Below are 20,454 nucleotides of genomic sequence, written 5' to 3' on the forward strand. Positions count from 1 at the left end.
TTCAATCATGGTTCATTCAGCAGTCGTACAAGGGGCTCCAACTGAAGAGGAAGCAATCCAGGAATTGGCAGTCATCACTTCCATTTATTATTTTATGTATTTGACTGTGCCGGGTCTTAGTTGCAGCACTCCGGATCTGTAACCCTGGATGCGGCATGTGGGCTCTTTAGCGTCGGCATTTTTTCCCCCTGCTGTGTAGGCTCTTCATTGTGGAGCACAGGCTTCTCTTGTTGCAGAGCATGGACTCTAGAGGGTTTAGTCATTGCAGCACATGGCTTCCTTTAGTTGTGGCACATGGGCTTAGTTGCCCATGGCATGTAGGATCTTAGTTCACTGACCAGGGCTCAAACTCTGGTCCCCTGCTTTGGGAGCAGTCTTAGCCACAGGGAAGTCCCATCACTGTTATTTACTGAGCGTCTACTTCAGTCTGACATCAATCACCTCACAAGGTTATTAAGCTTCATGTGCCAAGACTGTATCAAAGTATTTTATATTTATTTCATGTGTATGTATGTTTATGTATATTAACTCATTTTACCTTCACGAACAACCCTATTTCATAGGTGAGGAAGCTGAGGCAGAGACACTAAATTACATCCTGAGGGCTTGCCTAGTTAATAAAGATTGGGGTCAGGATTTGAACTCTGGTAGTCTAATTCCAGAACCTATATCATTCTTGACACCCTCCCTTCCTAAGTGCAGTTTTGTAGGTGGCAAACCGAGAGTCACAGAGGCCAGGTCACATGACTAGCACTTCACAGAGTTGAATCCAGAAACCTGGCTCCTGTTCTAGCCACTGTGCCTGTTACTGGTAAACTGCCTGTGATTTAAGCCACAGACACAAAGACTTCAGAGCGAAAAGTCTCCAGGCCCTGAAACTATGATGTAGCAAGCTCCACCACACCCAAATTCCTGTCTCAGGCAAAGATGGACTCTGTCATTGACAGTTTTGGTATCTTCTGCCTGGCGGCCCCAGCTCCAATGCTCTTCTGAAAATTGGTATGTGAAACCTAGTCCCCTTCCTGCTCTCTGTAAGCCTGCCTAGACTTTTCTAATACCGACATTTTTATTTCTAGAGTTCCTTTTCTTTTTCAATTAAACTTTTTATTTTGTATTGGAGTATAGCTGATTAACAATGTTGTAATAGTTTCAGGTAGACAGCAAAGGGACTCAGCCATACTTCTTTTTTTTTTTTTTTTTTTTTTTAATTTTTTGCTGCACTGGGTCTTCGTTGCTGTGAGCAGACTTTCTCTAGTAGCAGTGAATGGGGCTACTCTTCATTGGGGTGTGTAGGCTTCTCATTGCAGTGGCTTCTCTTGTTGCAGAGCACAGAGCTCTAGGGCGCATGGGATTAGTTATTCTGAGGCATGTGGAATCTTTCTGGACCAGGGATCGAATCCGTGTCCCCTGCATTGTCAGGGGGATTCTCAACCACCTTAACCACAAGGGAAGTCCTAGAATTCCTTTTATTAATGTTCCAGTTCTTTCTTCATAATGTCCTGTGTTTATTGTTGAGACTCTGTTCCTTCTTATCTCTGAAACTTTAAAACTTACTTTTTCCCTGGTGGCTCAGATGGTAAAGAATCTGCCTGCAATGCAGGAGACCCGAGTTTGATCCCTGAGTTGGGAAGATCCCCTGGAGTAGGAAATAGCAACTAACACTTTCATTTTAGCTATTTTAGTATACCTTCCTCATAGGATGGGGCTTCCTTGGTAGCTCAGGCAGTAAAGCATCTGCCTACAATGCAGGAGACATGGGTTTGATCCCTGGCTCTGGAAGATCCCCTGGAGAAGGAAATGGCAACCCACTCCAGTATTCTTGCCTGGAGAATTCCATGGACAGAGGAGCCTGGTAGGCTACAGTCCATGGGATCGCAAAGAGTTGGACATGACTGAGCAAATTCACTTCACTTCAATCCCTCATAGGATGATGTATCAGGCATAGTTCTAATATTAATAAATGCTTTATAAGTAGCATCTCATTTTATCTTTATGACAATCCTATGAGGAAGATACACTAACGTTATTATTGCCTTAAAGCTGAGAAGACTGAGGCACAGAGAAATTAAATACTTTAATTGCTAACCGAATTTAAGCAATTTACTCAAAATCATTGACCCTCAGTGTTCCCAGTTATACAGTAGGATCAGGGAGGAGGCGATTACTGTCATCTGTGCATGGCGATGTCACCATGGACGCATTCTCTGTTTCTCCTGCAGGAGTCCCCTGAGTTCCCTGGGCCCCACTCACATCTCCTGGGGCCAGCTTGATTTGGCTTCTGCCACAGTTTTACAGGCTACACAGGTTTCTTATCATTTTATTCAGAGCAAGCTTTTACCCTAGAGGTTTGGTCTGAATCCAAACCCATACTCCGATGGCTCCGGGAATTCTGATGATTTTTTCCAAGTTGTATCCCAAGGTGTGTGGATGGATTTTTGTCCCCCTCTGTCTTTGTGCCCAGGAGAGACAGTCTTTTCTCAGCTCCCAGCTTTGTGCAGGGGGCTTAGTTTCAGCTTGTTGCTCTTCCTGAAACTGCAAACTTGACCTCTGTCCCCAGGTGGTCATTAAAACTCCAATCTTAAGGATCCCAGCATTCCGATGGGCTTCTGTTTCACTGCTGTGACTTTGATTTCCTTCTTGATTTCTAGCACTGGGAAAATTCTGTCCTGCTTTTGAGCTCCGGTATGTACTAAGAGAAAGAAAAGAAAGTGATGCTTCCTGTTATATTTGCATAGTGTATGTTTGGAGTGTGGGGGTTGGGAAATGAACCTTCAGCATTTCCTTGGGCTTCCATTTTGGACACAGTCCATGTGGCAAAAAATAAAATAAAATTCCCACATCTAGCTCAAGATTCACCCTCTCCCTACCTTATCCTTTAACTAATGTAAACTTTCTACATTGCCATAGTCCCCACCATTCTCTATTGCCTCTCACCCAGCATGCTACATTCATGTAGGTTTCCCATCTATGCCTGAAGCATGTAAATTTGTGGCTCCTGGTGAAAACATCCTTCCTCCTTGAGGGTGAATTCATGTCTGGGTCTTTCCTGTGCCTCTGATACCCAACCAGATGGCAAAGATGAAGAAATGAATGGAAAAGGAGGAGTGAATGGAGTCTGGCAAGTCCTGAGATTTGGGGGGCAAAAACAGGAGTCTTGTGAGCTCGGTTACCTGGGGAATGCTTGGGGGAAGAGCGGAACCAAGGTGTGCCAACTCCAGCCCAGTGCTCTGGAATCAGACTATCTGGGTTTGATCCCAGTGTGGATCTGACTGTGTGACTCAAGCTCTCTGTGCTGCAGTTTCCTGGTCTGTAAAATAACCATCGTAATGATTAATGAGTCTTAAGTGAAATATGAAGCATGTGACAGTGGCAAAGTAGTCACTCGAACATTGGCTATTTTTACTATTATTTTTAAAATATGTATTTACTAATTTGGCTGTGCTGAACCTTAGCTGTGGCACACGGGATCTTTGATCTTTGTTGCACCATGCGGAATATTAGCTGGGGCATGTGGGGATCTAGTTCTCTGACCAGGGATTGAACCCCGGCCCGGTGCATAGGGAGCACGAGGTCTTATCCACTGGACCACCAGGGAAGTCCTAGCTATTATAATTATTTGGCATTTATCAAGGGCCTCTGTGTCCCAAGAGCCAGAGGACACTCAGAACATTTGGGTCAGGACTTCCTCCAGCATAGGGACCTGCTCAGAAGACGGCCACACTCCAAAGTTTCCCAACTTCCCACCCCATGATCTGTTTCTTTGGCAGGTACTGGACCACTTGTAGCTCGTGAACAGGATTTAGGGAGACGGAGGCTTGAGGGAAATTTCAGGCCCTGAGTCACCCCTAGTTTGCAGGAGCCTCTCAGGTAGGGAGGGGCTTCCCAGGTGGCACAGTGATAAAGAATCCGCCTGCCAATGCAGGAGACACAAGAGACGTGGGTTCAATCCCTGGGTTGGGAGATGCCCTGGAGGAGAAAATGGTAACCTGCTCCAGTATTCTTGCCTGGGAAATCCCATGGACAGAGGAGCCTGGTGGGCTACAGTCCATGGGGTCGCAAAGAGTTGGACACGACTGAGAGGCTGAGCATGCTCAGGTAGGGACCAAGGTGGCAGAAAGACTTTTGGTACAGTCTGTTCTTCCAGCTTTGCTGCAAAGAGATGATTTCCTGGGGCTAGGAAGTCCTTGGAGTCCACACTGCCAGAGCCAGAGTCTTTGTCACTTGGGAAACAGCCCCACCTGCTGGGCCTGTGTGACTTCAGTCTTGACTTTCAGTTCAGTTCAGCTCAGTTCAGTCGCTCAGTTGTGCGTGTCCGACTCTCCACGAACCCATGAATCACAGCACGCCAGGCCTCCCTGTCCATCACCAACTCCCGGAGTTCACTCAAACTCATGTCCACAGAGTTGGTGATGCCATCCAGCCATCTCATTCTCTGTCGTCCCCTTCTCCTCCCACCCCCAACCTTTCCCAGCATCAGAGTCTTTTCCAGTGAGTCAACTCGTCGCATGAGGTGGCCAAAGTATTGCAGTTTCAGCTTCAGCATCAGTCCTTCCAATGAACACCCAGGATTGATCTCCTTTAGAATGGACTGGTTGGATCTCCTTGCAGTCCAAGGGACTCTCAAGAGTCTTCTCCAGCACCATAGTTCAAAAGCATCAATTCTTCTGCGATCAGCTTTCTTCACAGTCCAACTCTCACATCCATACATGACCATGGGAAAAACCATAGCCTTGACTAGACGGACCTTTGTTGGCAAAGTAATGTCTCTGCTTTTTAATATACTATCTAGGTTGGTCATAACTTTCCTTCCAAGGAGTAAGCGTCTTTTAATTTCATGGCTGCAATCAGCATCTGCAGTGATTTTGGAGCCCAAGAAAATAAAGTCTGACACTGTTTCCACTGTTTTTCTATCTATTTCCCATGAAGTGATGGGACCAGATGCCATGATCTTTGTTTTCTGAATGTTGAGCTTCAAGCCAACCTTTTCACTCTCCTCTTTTACTTTCATCAAGAGGCTTTTTAGTTCCTCTCCACTTTCTGCCATAAGGGTGGTGTCATCTGCATATCTAAGGTTATTGATATTTCACCCGGCAATCTTGATTCCAGCTTGTGCTTCTTCCAGCCCAGCGTTCCTCATGATGTACTCTGCATATAAGTTAAATAAGCAGGGTGACAATATATAGCCTTGACGTACTCCTTTTCCTATTTGGAACCAGTCTGTTGTTCCATGTACAGTTCTGACTGTTGCTTCCTGACCTGCATACAGGTTTCTCAAGAGGCAGGTCAGGTGGTCTGGTATTCCCATCTCTTTCAGAATTTTCCACAGTTTATTGTGATCCACACAGTCAAAGGCTTTGGCATAGTCAATGAAGCAGAAATAGATGTTTTTCTGGAACTCTCTTGCTTTCTCCATGACCCAGCGGATGTTGGCAATTTGATCTCTGGTGCCTCTGCCTGTTCTAAAACCTGCTTGATCATCTGGGAGTTCACGGTTCACATATTGCTGAATCCTGGCTTGGAGAATTTTGTTGCCAAATTCAGACTTAAATTGAAGAAAGTAGGGAAAACCACTAGACCATTCAGATATGACCTAAATCAAATCCCTTATGATTATACAGTGGAAGTGAGGAATAGATTTAAGGGACTAGATCTGATAGATAGAGTGCCTGATGAACTCTGGACGGAGGTTCGTGACATTGTACAGGAGACAGGGACCAAGACCATCCCCATGGAAAAGAAATGCAAAAAAGCAAAATGGCTGTCTGAGGAGGCCTTACAAATAGCTGTGAAAAGAAGAGAAGCGAAAAGCAAAGGAGAAAAGGAAAGATATAAGCATCTGAATGCAGAGTTTCAAAGAATAGCAAGGAGAGATAAGAAAGCCTTACTCAGTGATCAATGCAAAGAAATAGAGGAAAACAACAGAATAGGAAAAACAAGAGATCTTTTCAAGAAAATTAGAGATATCAAGGGAACATTTCATCCGAAAGACAGATAAAAGACAGAAATGGTATGGACCTAACAGAAGCAGAAGATATTAAGAAGAGGTGGCAAGAATACACAGAAGAACTGTACAAAAAGATCTTCACGACCAAGATAATCAGGAGTTTGGAATTAGCAGATACAATTACTATTATAAAATAGATAAACAACAAAGTCCTATTGTATAGCACAGAGGACTACAAGCTGTATCTTGTAATAAACTATAATGGAAAAGAATTTGAAAAAGAAAATATATATAAAACTGAATCATGGACTTCCCTGGTGGCACAGTGGATGAGTCTGCCTGTGTTAGCAGGGGACATGGGTTTGATTCCTGGTCTGGGAAGATTCCACATGCCACGGAACAATTAAGCCTGTGCACCACAATACTGATCCCATGAAGCCCATGCCTAGAGGCTGTGCTCTACAAGAGAAGTCACCCCAATACGAAGTCTGGGCATCACAACGAAGAGTAGCCGCCCGCCCCCACCCCACCCCCAATGCAACTAAAGAAAGCCCGCACAAAGCAAGGAAGACCCAGTGCAGCCAAAAAAATAAATAAATTTTTGATGTAAAAAAAGCTAACCTTAAAAAAAACCCCACAAAACTGAATCTCCGTGTTGTACACCCAAAACTAACACAATGTTTAAATCAACTTTATTTCAATTAAAACACACACAAACACACAGATTTACACACATTTTGAAAAGTTCCAAGAAAGAAATTCTGAAAGAGTGAAGAAGTCATGATCCTTATTTTCAACAGGGAGAATTAAACCTCTTATTATTTGTGTTTGCCCTTCCAGGTTTTTTGCGAGGCGGGTGTTCTTAGGTGTATATCGAGCGACAGTGTTGCAAGAGTGCATGTTGTGTTAGTACGGGCCGTGTAGTGTCTGTCGGGGCGTCCTGCGTGAGGAACGCTGTAGGAGGGAATTCGGAGAGTTGTATGGTGTTGAAATGTGGCTCCAGGTGTGTGTTGCGTGGATTCTGTACATGAGGAGGGGCGTATGCGAGGTGTCGGCGTGTAGTGTAATTACTGAGCCCACCCCGCAGTTGAGGGAAAGGGGAAAACGGATACCCATGAGATCCGCGGCGTCTAAAAGCTATTCCCAGCCCGATTTCCTCCACGCTATCCTGGGGGTTTGCGGACTATAATTCCCAGGATGCCTCGCTCCTCCACCAACCAGGAAAAAGACTCCATTCAGTGGGCGGGCCTTGTAGAGGGCCGGTCAGGCCAATGGGTGAGCCGGACCGAATCGAAACCTACGGCGATTGTGCCGAGGTTGATTGGAATCTTTGGCGCCTTGGTTTCAGTGGTGAATGCGTGATGGGCGGGTGCAGCCACCAATGAAAAGGGGAGAGGTGGAGCCAGAGGGCGTGGGCGAGGAGAGATGTTGACTAGCAGGCGGTTCGCCCAATGAAGGGCGGAATCCGCTGGAGGGGGCCGGGCAAGTGGACCAGAAGCTGGCGACTGTGGAGACCCGGTGTGTGCCATGGCGGAGCCCGTGAGGAGACCGGGCCGTCCCAGAGGCGGCGGCGGCGGCCGAAGGGCTCGGGGATCCCGGGGCGGCCGGAGCCGACGTCCTGGCGCCCAGCGATCCCCACCTCGACGCACCTTGGATTCGGTGCTCGTGGACTTGGTCAGCGACAGCGATGAGGATGTCTTGGAGGTCGCAACCGAGCGCGGCGCTGCGGCCGCAGCCGAGGTCCCGCTCCCCCAATCCCCCGTGCTGGCCGCGTCCCGGGACGACAGCGACAGTGACAGCGAAGGGACGGACGCAGAGCCGGGTGGAGCCCCTCGGGTCTTGGTCAGGCGGCGGCGGCGGCGGCTGCTGCTGGATCCTGGGGAGGCACCGGCGGTTCCAGTGTACTCGGAGAAGGTGCAGCCGGGTTCCCGGGACGGTTAGCGCGGAGGGACTGGGTTTAGGAGTGTAGGGTTCTAGCGTTGGTCTTGAGAGACGAAATGGAAGCAGGGGCTAGGGGCCTTGGAGGCAGAAAGATGCAAATTGGGGAGGTTGAAGGGGTTTGGCGTGTGCTTGGAGTTTGGGATTCCCAGGAGCTGGAGTGTCGGGGGGTATAAGGATTCTTCTAAGGGGTTGGGATCCCTGATGGGTGAGGGAAGAGCTGGAGGACCTAGGGCTGAGATTTGGGGCATGTTGGGTTTTTCGGTTGGGGCTCGATGCTAAAGATTCAGGAAGATGGGTACTGGGGTCCATGGAAATTAAGAGAGGACTGGGGACTCCAGGAGGCTGGAGTCCCCAACGTGGTATGGTGAGCGAGGGGCCTGAAATTGCCAGGGATTCTAAGACAGCAGGATGAAGCTCCTTCCTAAGAAAGGGGAATGAAACTTGCGTCCTTAGAGTGCATTAGGGAAACGGTGCTCCTGTATTTTTTAAATTGAAGTGTAGTTGATGTACAGTGTTGCATTAATTTCTGCTGTGCAGCACGGTGACTCACATATATGTTCAGTTCAGTTCAGTCGCTCAGTTGTGTCCGGCTCTTTGCGACCCCATGGACTACAGCACGCCAGGCCTCCCTGTCCATCACCAGCTTCCGGAGTTTACTCAAACTCATGTCCATTGAGTCGGTGATGCCATCCAACCGTCTCATCTTCGGTCGTCCCTTCAATCTTTCCCAGCATCAGGGTCTTTTCAAATGAGTCAGCTCTTTACATCAGGTGGCCAAAGTATTGGAGCTTCAGCTTCAGTCCTTCCAATGAATATTCAGGACTGATTTCCTTTAGGATGGACTGGTTGGATCTCCTTGCAGTCCACGGGACTCTCAAGAGTCTTCTTCAATACCACAGTTCAAAAGCATAAATTCTTCAGCACTCAGCTTTCTTTATAGTCCAACTGTCACATCCATCGGAGAAGGCAATGGCACCCCACTCCAGTACTCTTGCCTGGAAAATCCCATGGATGGAGGAGCCTGGTAAGCTGCAGTCCATGGGGTCGCTAAGAGTCGGACACGACTGAGCGACTTCCCTTTCACTTTTCACTTTCATGCATTGGAGGAGGAAATGGCAACCCACTCCAGTGTTCTTACCTGGAGAATCCCAGGGACAGGGTAGCCTGATGGGCTTCCGTCTATGGGGTCACACAGAGTCAGACACGACTGAAGTGACTTAGCAGCAGCAGCAGCTCACATCCATACATGACTACCAGAAAAACCATAGCCTTGACTAGATGGACCTTTGTTGGCAAAGAAATGTCTCTGCTTTTTAATATGCTGTCTAGGTTGGTCATAACTTTTCTTTCAAGGAGTAAGCGTCTTTTAATTTCATGGCTGCAGTCACCATCTGCAGTGATTTTGGAGCCCCCTCAAAATAAAGTCTGCCCCTGTTTCCACTGTTTTCCCATCTATTTGCCATGAAGTGATGGGACCAGATGCCATGATCTTAATTTTCTGAATGTTGACCTTTAAGCCAACGTTTTCACTCTCCTCTTTCACTTTAATCAAGAGGCTCTTTAGTTCTTCGTTTTCTGCCATAAGAGTGGTGTCATCTGCGTATCTGAGGTTGTATATATATATTCTTTTCCATTATGGTTTATTTTGGGATATTGACACTGTGCTATACAGTAGGACCTTGTTGTCCATCCATTCTATATGTAATAGTTTGCATCTACTAACTCCAAACTCCCAGTCCATCTCCTACCCCCACCACCCCCAACTTCCCCCCTCTCCCTGCTTGGCAGCCACAAGTCTGTTCTCTAAAGTTTCTGCTTTCTAGATAGGTTCATTTATGTCATATTTTAGATTCCACATACAAGTAGTATCATATGGTAGAGTACTCCAATTTTGGATCCTGGGGAAGCTGAGCTCCTGAGTCCCTGTGGGAGAGTGGTAATATCTACATCCTCAGGGTGGACTTGGGAGCTGGAGGGGGCTGGGCGTGAGAGAAGCGACCCCAGTTTTCTCTTTAAGTGGAGGGAGCATTTGGTACTGATCTACTTTTTCTTTGCAGGTGAAAAGCAGCCTCCACCTTATCCCAGATAACGTGTCCCTCCTGAAATTGTGTCCCCCAGAGCCTGAGGAAGGTAAGGAGGGCTTCTAGGGAGAGGTGTCCAGCGCTGGCCTCTCTGAGAAGACTTTCTGGAGTTTATATTCCTGCAGTTAGTTGTTTCCTGAGGCTCATGGGGAGGACGAGAGAGTTGACTTCTGCATCCTAGCCAGAAAAATCTCCAGTCCTGAAAGGAGCTGGCTTGTTAACCAGAAGGCACAAAAAGCGTTGTCCAGACACCCTTCCCCCAGCTCTAATAATCATCAGAATGTGCTAATTTTTTTTTGGCCACACTGTGTGGCTTGTTGGATCTTAGTTTCCTGAGCAGGAATTGAACCTGGACCCTCAGCAGTGAAAGCACTGGAGTCTTAGCAACTGGACCACCAGGGAAGTCTCTAATGCACAGGTTTCCAGGTGTCATCCCCAGAGACTCTGATTGTATAACGTTGGGAGCAGTGGAAGGGAGAAGTGTTGAGAATTTGTAACATCTTTTTACATCTGCAGCAAGTTTCCTGGGAACACTCTGAGCCAACAGGGTATTCTCTGAATCTTATCAGGGCTGCCCAGCCTTTGTCCTCCCGCAGTGATGTGACTTTTTGCAAACTGCTCAAGGGCAGTGAATAGAAATCAGGTCTAATAGGGAAGAGATCCAGTGGGCAAAGGCAGACCTTGAACTAAGACTTTTGTGCCATGAGGGAGTATGGCAGGGCAACGAAGAGCTGATTTAACAACCAGCTCTCCCCCTTAGTAGCTGTGTGACCTTGGGCAAGTTAATCTTTTAAGGCTTCAATTTCCTCATCAGCCAAATGGGGATAAATAATGGACCTGTGTCAAAGGATTTTGGTGGGAATTAATTAAAGAGAATATATATTAATAGAAGCCCTCCCCCCTTGGGCTACATATATGGTTTACATATATGGTACTTGGAACCATATATATATGTGAAAGTCACTCAGTTGTGTCCGACTCTTTGCTACCGCATGGACGATACAGTCCATGGAATTCTCCAGGCCAGAATATTGGAGTCGGTAGCTGTTCCCTTTTCCAGGGATCTTCCCAACCCAGGGATCGAACCCAGGTCTCCCGCATTGCAGGTGAATTCTTTGCCAGCTGAGCCACCACCAGGGAAGCCCAATTAAAGAGAATATGTATTAATGGAATGTCCCCCCTCCCACCTTGAGCTGCATATATGGTTTACATATATGGTACCTGGAACAGAGAAGTACCAAGGCACCTCTGTCCTTGCTACTCAAAATGCAGACCCCAGGGACTTCCCTGGTGGTCCAGTGCTCGCGATTTCACCTTCCAGTGCTGGGGTACAGGTTGAATCCCTGAGCTGGGAGCTAAGATCCTGTATGCACTACATGGAAAAACCAAAGCATAAAACAGAAGCGATGTTGTATCAGATTCAGTAAACACTTTAAAAATGGTCCATATAAAAAAAAAATCTTAAAAAAAAAAAAAATGTGGGCCCAGGAGTGTTGGGTGTCTCCCAGGAACTTGTTAGAAATGCAGAGTCTAGGGGGTATAGCTCAAGGGTAGAGCATTTGACAGCAGAAATGCAGAGTCTCAGGCCAATGGCAGGACAGGGTTTCTCACCCTTGGGGCTACTGGCATTTGGACTGGATCCTTCTTGGTGTGGGACTGGCCTGTGCCCTGCTGGGTGTGGAGCAGCAGCCTGACCTTCACCCAGCAGATGTCATCATCACCCTCAACCCCTTCCTCCCCTCGTTGTGACAGCCAAAATTGTCTCCAGACACAGCCACATGTCCCCCAGGAGGCAAAATTGCCTCTGGTTGAGAACCACTGATCTAGGATTTATTATCATTGTTTTGTATTCACAAAACATTTATATTATTTGTATTTATATATAAAAATAAATAACAATGGTTAATGGTGATCTGGTGGCAGGCTAATGGAAAAGAGCTTCTGTGGTCTAGAATAATACCTGGTTTCCTTTTCTAAGACATTTAAGTGAAGATGAGTGATTTAAAGAAACATATCACATAATACGGAGATACGGCAAAATAAGACAATGACACTCACGTGGATGACATTTGAGAAGCCTGGACTTAGAGGGCCTGTACTTAACCTCTTTACCAAAGACCCTCCCCGCCCCAGACATGTGTTCTTTGTGCCCACCAAATTGAGTAGGGGCAGAAAACAAGCGAAATAGTTGATGAAAAAAAATCATCCTTTGATAAGCATTTGTTTTAATGTATGACTCATAGCATATATAATGGTTTGTGCATGTGTAGCAAGTAGTACATGTATATTAAGTAAATACGTGTTTTCCGGGTTGTGTGCTCAGTGTTTTTCATTTGTGAAGTGCAGGTGATCAAAATGAGAAGAGCACGCTTTAGTTGGGGTGAGCCACTTTCCATTAGTCCACTCTTGCCCCTGTGTCATGCACTAGTGTGAGGTGTGGCCACTTTCCTAATCTCCTCTGACAGACTCCAATTCACCCTTCTCTTTAAGGCTCTCCCTTCCTTTTTTTTGGCCACATGCATGTGGGATCTTAATTCCCTGACCAGGGGTCAAACCCATGTCCCCCCATTGGAAGGCAGAATCTTAATTGCACCACTGCAGCGCTGCTGGGGAAGCCCTCTAGGCTTGTCTCTTGATTCATGCCCCCAAACCCTTCCCCAGTGGTCATGTGTGCCCGGGGCCCCCTTCATCTCCTTTTTCAGAACCTTCTGAAGCCCTCTCCTTGGTCTCCTACTGCCTTCTTTTGGCTAACCCTTTCCACTTCCTCCTCCTCTGTCCCCAGAGGCAGATGTGGAGGATTCCAGCAGTCCCCATACAGTGGATTTCCCATGTCCCGGTTCTCCCTGGAAGAAGAAGCTGAGGAGTAAGGCTGGCGAAGAGAAGAAAAAGATGTTACTGTGAGTGAGGCGAGAGTACTGGAGCAGAACAGGAATTGGAAGGGTGGGCTTAGGTGGGCAGCACCCTTGGGTGACTTATGGAAGGGTAAGAAGTTTCCCAGAAGGCATCCTGAGGCTTGGATGAGGAATGAAACTCTTGGGAGAAGCAGTGAGTCCCAGTGGAGGATGACAGCAGACCCTCCAGACTGGCCAGGAAGTGGAGGGTTTCAGCTTTGTGTCTAAGAAGGTGGTGATGCAGAGCTGAAGGGTGTGGCTCTGGAGACTGCCCTGTGGTTCAAGCCTGTCTTTTGGCCATCCTCTCTCTCTTTTTTGGCTGCAAGGGGTCTTCATTGCAGTGTACACACTTCTCTAGTTGTGGCATAAGGGCTTAGTTGCATGTGCGATCGTAGTTCTAACCACTGGGCCACCTGGGACTCCCTGGCTATCCTCTTTGTGCTTCAGTTTCCACTTCTGTAAAATGGAGATAATAGTGGTACTTGGGTCAGAATTTTAGGTAAATGAAGAGTTAACCCTTAGCATATAGTAAGTGTTTGGTGTCACTTGGATTTTATCAGATATTCACCTGGAAAGCAACTTGTCTTAAAAGTTAGGCATTCTCCTCCCTCATATTTGGACCATATAAGTATCAAAATCATGACTCAGGTTTTCCCTGTCCTTCCCCGCCCCCGCCCCAGTCTTCCAATAAGATGGATGTCACCAGAAGTGCTCCCTCTTGATTCCCCTGGTCCCCCTCTGGTTCCCAGGGGCCCCCTGGGAGGAGAGGTGTGGGTGGGGCTGGGGACTCATCTCTTTCCCCATTCTGTCCCTCTCTTCTGTCTGCAGGGCTCAGGACACCTCGCCTTCGCCCTCACCTCTGCCACGGACCAAAAGCAGGAAGCACACTCAGGCACTCCGGAAGTTAAGGTACCAAGGGCAGGGGTTGGGGGGTGTGCTCTGCCCTGGGCTAGATTGGGGAAGGGGCAGTAGGGAGGGGGCCCACCCTGACTGACGCACAGTGCTTTCTGCACCCCAGGGAGGTGAACAAGCGCCTCCAAGATCTCCGTTCCTGCCTGAGTCCCAGGCAATCCCAGGGCCAAGACCCCCTGAGCCAAGAGGATGAGGTGGTCCTAGTGGAGGGGCCCACTCTCCCAGAGTACTCTCGACTCTTGCCACTCAAAATCCGGTGCCGAGCTGACCTGGTCAGGTTGCCCATCAGAATGGTAAATGCCTGAAGGGTCTGGGAGCGGGGTCCCAGGAGCTGCCCATGGAGAGACTAGTGTCTTCCTTTGCCCATCCTGCTGTCTGGAGCTGCCCAGCGCGCTTTCAGCCCTCTGCACCTTTGCACTCACTGTTCCCTTTGTCTGGATCTTTTCTTCTCTCTGCCCTCCCTATCTGGCAAACTTCCCACCTATTATTCAAGGCTCTGCTAAAACACCCTAAGAAACTTTGCTTGGTAGGCCCTCCCCAGGGGGCATCCCTCCCTCCTTCCTTCCCTTGGACCCTGTACTTCCTTCTCGTGCTTGCTCTTACTGCCTCGGACACCCAGGGGTCACTTGGTCATTCCAAGCTCCCCTAGCTTCCTGGTGAAGACTACTGTTATAGGGATGACTCCCATTCCAAAAGAAGAACAGAAATGACTATTTATTGAGTAGTCCCTGGTGGCTCAGAGGTTAAAGCATCTGCCTCCAATGCGGGAGACCCGGGTTCGATCCCTGGGTCGGGAAGATCCCCTGGAGAAGGAGATGGTAACCCACTCCAGTATTCTTGCCTGGAGAATCCCATAGACGGAGAAGCCTGGTAGGCTACTGTCCACGGGGTCGCAAAGAGTCGGACACGACTGAGCGACTTTACTTACTTACTTAACAGTGTATCAGACAAGCAGCCAAGCCAGACCTTGCCAACCAGCAGCCCATGGCCTTATCAACAGTGCATCATCATCTTCTTTTTTTTTTCTGTCCATGCCATCTGGCATGCGAGATCTTAGTTCCCCAACCAGGGACTGAACCTGTGCCCTCTGCATTGGGAGCGGGGAATCTTAACCATTGGACCATGCATCTTCTTTCGAGCTGTACGGTGATTTTAAAGCCAAATAGTTCATTGCCAACCTTTGCAATGGGTGATTGGGTACTAAGGTCCAGATTTCTGGCTTCTCTTAGATAGGAAGATGCAGTACCTGGCCCATATTCCCACCTGGTACCAATTAGCCAGAGCTGCGGAACAGCTGCCCGGGCTTAAATGGGGCATATCCAGTTCTGCTTGGCCACAACTCCCATCACTCCCTTTTTTTCCCTCCTAACTCATGGCTGTTTCATGTCTGTGTCACTTGCCTGAACTCCTTATTGACATGATTTTATTTTGTGCCTTTCCAGGTAAATATGATGGAACTCACTGCTGAGGAATTCAGCGAGTAGTTAAGGCCAGAAATTGGGGGGTGGGGGTGGGGAAGCAAGTCAAGGCAGGAAGGCCTCCTTTACCTTCTGTCCCCCTCCTAGTCGGAGCCCCTTAAGAGCGTGGTGGACCACATGGCCACCCACCTTGGGGTGTCCCCAAGCAGGATCCTCTTGCTGTTGGGAGAGACAGAGCTGTCCCCTACTGACACCCCCAGGACCCTAAAGCTCGGCGTGGCTGACATCATTGGTGAGAGGAAGGAGGCCTGAGGAGGCTTTTGCTACCGGGAGGGGATGTGGGGAGAGGCCCAGAGGGGGCCCGGCTTCCAACCCTCGCTGAGGTCTGGCTTCCCAATCCTGCCTGCCACAGACTGTGTGGTTCTAACAAGTTCTCCAGAGGCCTCAGAGACGTCGCAACTGCTCCAACTTCGGGTCCAGGGCAAAGAGAAGCACCAGACACTGGAAGTCTCGCTGCCTCACGTGAGTGCGGGAGCTGGCTGTCCACGCCCCTTGCCCTGTGCCCTGCAGTCTCCCGTCAGCGGGGGCAGTATGGAGTCCCTGCCCTCTGTGGTCTTGGGTCCCTGTCCATCCTAGAGCGTGTATAAAGTTCATTGTTCAGGTTCCTTCCCCTTTCTTCTGGGAAGCTGGCTCTGGTCTCCTAACTCCTCCTGGTTAAAGTGGAAATCACCCTTGAATAGTAACCAGTAAGACCAATCAAAAGTACAGTAGAAGTGACGGTCCCTGTGCTAAGGCTAATTACTTCACATTCAGGATATTATTGAAATTCACAGCAGTCTTGTGTGAGAAAGCACCGTTGCTACACTCATTTAACAGATACGGAAACCAACATCTGTAGAGGTGGAATCAGTTCAGTTCAGTTCAGTTCAGTCACTCAGTTGTGTCCGACTCTCTGCGACCCCATGAATCACAGCACGCCAGGCCTCCCTGTCCATCACCAACTCCCGGAGCTCACTCAAACCCATGTCCACAGAGTCGGTGATGCCATCCAGCCATCTCATTCTCGGTCGTCCCCTTCTCCTCCCGCCCCCAACCTTTCCCAGCATCAGTCTTTTCCAGTGAATCAACTCGTAACTTGCTGTATTTGTTTCTGAGAGCTGCTGTAACAAACTACTACAAACTGGGTGGCTTAAAACAATGGGAATATATTCTTTCCCAGTTCTGGAGGCTACAAGTTTGAAATCAAGTTGTCAGCAAGGCCATACTTCCTCGGAGACTCTGGTTCCGTGCTTCTGCCTTCTGCTGGTGGCCAGCAGTCCTTGACTTGCAGCTGCATCCTGCGTCTTTTGTCATAGGATGTTCTTCCTGTGTATCTCTGTGTGTGTCTGTTTTTCCTTCTTACAAGAACACTAGTCCTGTTGCCTTAGTGCGCACCATAATCAACCATGACCTCATCTTTTTTTTAATGTGTATTTATTTAGCTGCACTGGGACTTAGTTGTTGCAGCATGCAGGATCTTTAGTTGCAACATGTAGCATCCAGTTCCCTGACCAGGGATTGAACCTGGGCCCCCTGCGTTGGGAGTGTGGAGTCTTAGCAGCTGGACCACAGGGAAGTCCCAGCCTCATCTTATCTTGATCATATCTTCCAAATGAGGTCACATGCACATTTCCCAAGGGTGAGGACCACACGGTATGTTTTTCAGGGGACACAGTCAACCTACTGTTGTTATTCAGTCACTAAGTTGTGTCCCAGTCTTTGGGGCCCCATGGACTGCAGCACACCAGGCTTCCCTGTCCTTCACTATCTCCCGGAGTTTGCTGAAACCCATGTCCATTGAGTCAGTGATGCCATCCAACCGTCTCATCTTCTGTTGCCCCCTTCTCTTCCTGCCCTGAATCTTTCCCAGCATCAGGGTCTTTTCCAATGAGTTGGCTCTTCTCATCAGGTCGCCAAAGTATTAGAGCTTCAGCATCAGTCCTCCTAATGAATATTCAGGGTTGATTTCCTTTAGGATTGACCTTTTTGCTGTCCAAGGGACTCTCAAACCCATAGCACTTGGCTAAGGTTACACATCTAGTTTAATAAGGGCACCTGGCCCCCAGCTTGGGTCATGCTCACTCCAAAGCCTGGCTGGCTTCCTCCTTATGCTTCACACCTCCATGTTAGGTGAGAAGACCGGCTTTGCAGAATATATCCAACCCAGAGCCAACATCACAGCCCTGGGCTCCGTGACCCAAAGGAACCGGCTGGCTGCTGGCTTCTTTGTCCACTTGCATCCCCCTCCGTGGGCTCCAACTTGACATATTCCCTTGTTCTCCCTGTCCCAAGCTCTCTGTCTGTCCCTACAAGTTCTCCTCAGTCCCTCTTTTCAGATTCTTACATCCATGTTTTTTTCTTCTCTGCCCAGGATTCTCCTCTCAAGACCCTCATGTCCCGCTATGAGGAGGCTATGGGACTCTCCGGCCACAAGCTCTCCTTCTTCTTTGATGGGACGAAGCTTTCAGGGAAGGAGCTGCCGGCTGACCTGGGCATGGAATCTGGGGACCTCATCGAGGTCTGGGGCTGAAACCCCACTCCCTGTTCAGAGGCCCAGCCTGGACTTGGGGAGAATGGGCTACCCACTTTTGGCCCGTAAGGGCTTGCTAGCTGCAGCTGAGTTAGAACTTATCTTCAAGCTGAAGCAAAATCCAGGAGTGATCTTTGACTCCCTCTCCTTTGACCCCAGTTTCAAGCCGTTAGCTTCCTGGTTTAATTGTGTGATGGTCTTTGCTGCCTTAGGCGGACTGTGGCTCCATCCACAGGGTGTGCTGAATTTTACTGCCCTCTGGGACATGGAGAAGGTATCCCTCACCTTCACCTGTCCACCATCACTCACTGAAATGTCTCTTATATAAAATTTCTTATACTGAAAGAGTGAGTTGAAATTAGTAAGGGTTGGATAGGGGACTCCAGGCCTCGGATTTCTGCCACATCTAGGACCAGCCGTGGCCTCAGGGTCATCGGGGGATGGAGGTGAAGTTGACTTGAGGCACATACAAGGGTGTGGTTCCTCTGCCTGGCCGGAACCTAGACAATCCACCTCACAAATGCATTAGCTTCACCAGAGGCAGACAGTGGGTTATTGTTTTGAAGAATACAATAGATTCTCAGGCTTGGGTGTCTTCCTCACCCTAGGACCCTTTTGAGCCACCTTTCTGATGCACACATGTTGTTTAAGGCATAATTGAGCACCTTGAACCTTTTGGTTTTGATCTCAGGATCGCAGCCCACACAGGGATTCTTTGGTTTTATGGCTTTTTCCCTTCACGCCATCCTCTCCTATAAGCATCCATTCTAATGTGTTGACTCCATGTCTTTAAATATGAATGTTTCCTTGAACATGCTATGCTGTGTGTGGGCATATACTTTGCCCACATGTAGTATCATGCTGTTGATCTTGTCCTGTTGCTTTTCTCACTCAACATGGATTGCTTAGGCTACATCAGCTTTATTTCTTTGAGCTGCTCTAAGATATTCCATGGTGGGTGTTAAGTGCATTTTTTTTACACATTTGCTAAGCGGTAGACACCTGGGTTACCTGGAACTCCTCGGCCCATATGCAAGGCCACGGTGAACATCTTTTTCTACGTCTCCTTCCATACTTTATGGAAAGTTCTCCAGCAGAGGTACCACGGATGGGATTATGCATCAGATTAATTTCTCTTGTTTTTTTAGAGTGGTCTCTGACTGTCCCACTTAAAGCTTCCTATTTCTGCTCATCCCCACCAGCATTTATTACTGCCCAACTTTCTAACTTTTGCCAGCCTGTTGGGTGGAAAGTGGTGCCGTGTTTTAATGGACCTTCATCTAGTCACCAGTAATTTGAGGAATTCCTTCATTTTCCTGTCAGCCTTTCTGGTGCCCCTTTCTGTGAATTGCTAACTTATCTTTGTTCCTTTTCTCATGGGGAGGTCTTACTTTTTTTTGTTTGCTCTCAAAATTTCCTCATATATTCCTGGGAAGTTGCAAAAACTCTGAAGATGGCACTTGTGTTTGTATAACCAGGGGTGTCCTTCACTGAACAGACATTCTTAATTTTAACGTAGGTGAATTAGCTATTTTGTTATATCATTTGTTGCTTTTTGATTTCTTATTTAAAGATAGTTAGCAATACTTCGCAGTTTCTTCTATTAGTTTTATTAGCTTTTTTTCACATCTAGGCCACTAAATATTGGGCTGCAGTCCAGCCAGTACATGCTGGTATGTGTACTGGCTGGCATCTGCCCTGCGTGTCAAATATTTGTTTTCATTGCTTGATGCCAGGCTGAAATGTTGAATATTACTTTTAAACTATTTAAAATTCACCTTAGCCTATGAGATCCAAGTTTTAGTTTTACTGTATAATGAGCCAGTTTTCTCAGCGCCATCTACTAATAAAGCCATGAATTTTCCACTGATATGTGGTATGATTTTGGCAAAAGCACATGACTTTCTTTAAAAAGTTTTTTTTTGTTGTTGTTGGAATGTAGCATTTCTTTGAACTTATGGGAAATATAGAAAGAAAATTTTTAATATTTAAATAATCCATGATATGGTATAGCTCATTTTTTCAGATATGATATATCCATGAATAAGTCTGAATACATTAAAATGATATGTTCAGTGTCAACAGAATAAACGGGAATACATTAAACTTGTGTATATTTGAGGATTTCTGTCTCTGCCCCACCATGTGACCCACCGCCCCCCCATGAATCCTGTGGCTGAGACCATCAGTTGTCCCCTCAGATCTTTTCTTCAGAACCCCCAGTTTTTAGCAGAGCAGAGTGTTCAGAGTGAAGACAGTGCCTGCCAGCCTCCATTGTAGCCTAGTGGCCAAACGCCAATACAGGGGAATGGGGTTTGACTTCCAGGATCAGTCCTAAGTGGGCAGCGTGTGCCCTTCTCTTTGGCTTTTCTCAAGCTGCTGACTGGAGGTGGAGCATCCCCACAGACACACGGTGACCCTGGGGAAGGAAGCCACGCAAGGCAGAACAAGGAGAGAAGGCACCTGGGTCTCAGCTTCATACAGCATCTTGCCAGCCCTGCACCACTGACCTCTGGATTTGGCAGGAAGGGGAACTTCCTGTCTTATTTAAATCACTGTTATTGGATGGGAATTCTCTGGCAATCCAGTGGTTAGGACTCTGCACTTTCACTCCTGGAACCCAGATTCAATCCCTCATTGGGGAACTAAGATCCTGCAAGCCATGTGGCAAGACAAAAAGAAAAAAATCCCTGCTTTT

At 47.8% G+C, this 20,454-nt stretch overlaps 1 protein-coding gene across 1 annotated transcript; it reads left to right on the plus strand.

The window, feature by feature from the left end:
* Positions 1-7,430: 7,430 nt before the first annotated feature.
* Positions 7,431-19,866, plus strand: NFATC2IP (nuclear factor of activated T cells 2 interacting protein). Its single transcript, XM_055409755.2, has 8 exons — positions 7,431-7,858; positions 9,943-10,015; positions 12,749-12,863; positions 13,686-13,766; positions 13,876-14,062; positions 15,335-15,479; positions 15,600-15,709; positions 17,598-19,866. Exons 1-8 carry the CDS (start codon positions 7,472-7,474, stop codon positions 17,754-17,756), a joined length of 1,257 nt encoding a protein of 418 aa, XP_055265730.2. The 5' UTR covers positions 7,431-7,471; the 3' UTR covers positions 17,757-19,866.
* Positions 19,867-20,454: the final 588 nt, after the last annotated feature.

The sequence above is a fragment of the Moschus berezovskii genome, chromosome 27, assembly GCF_049115385.1.
Source record: "Moschus berezovskii isolate FMDL1 chromosome 27, NW_MosBer_1.0, whole genome shotgun sequence".
Lineage (NCBI taxonomy): Eukaryota > Metazoa > Chordata > Mammalia > Artiodactyla > Moschidae > Moschus > Moschus berezovskii.

Coding starts and splice junctions, on each gene's coding strand:
- NFATC2IP (XM_055409755.2), top strand. CDS start 7,472: ATGGCGGAGCCCGTGAGGAGACCGGGCCGTCCCAGAGGCGGCGGCGGC. Junction 13,767..13,875: donor CAGGCACTCCGGAAGTTAAG/GTACCAAGGGCA, acceptor TCTGCACCCCAG/GGAGGTGAACAAGCGCCTCC. Junction 15,710..17,597: donor TGGAAGTCTCGCTGCCTCAC/GTGAGTGCGGGA, acceptor TTCTCTGCCCAG/GATTCTCCTCTCAAGACCCT.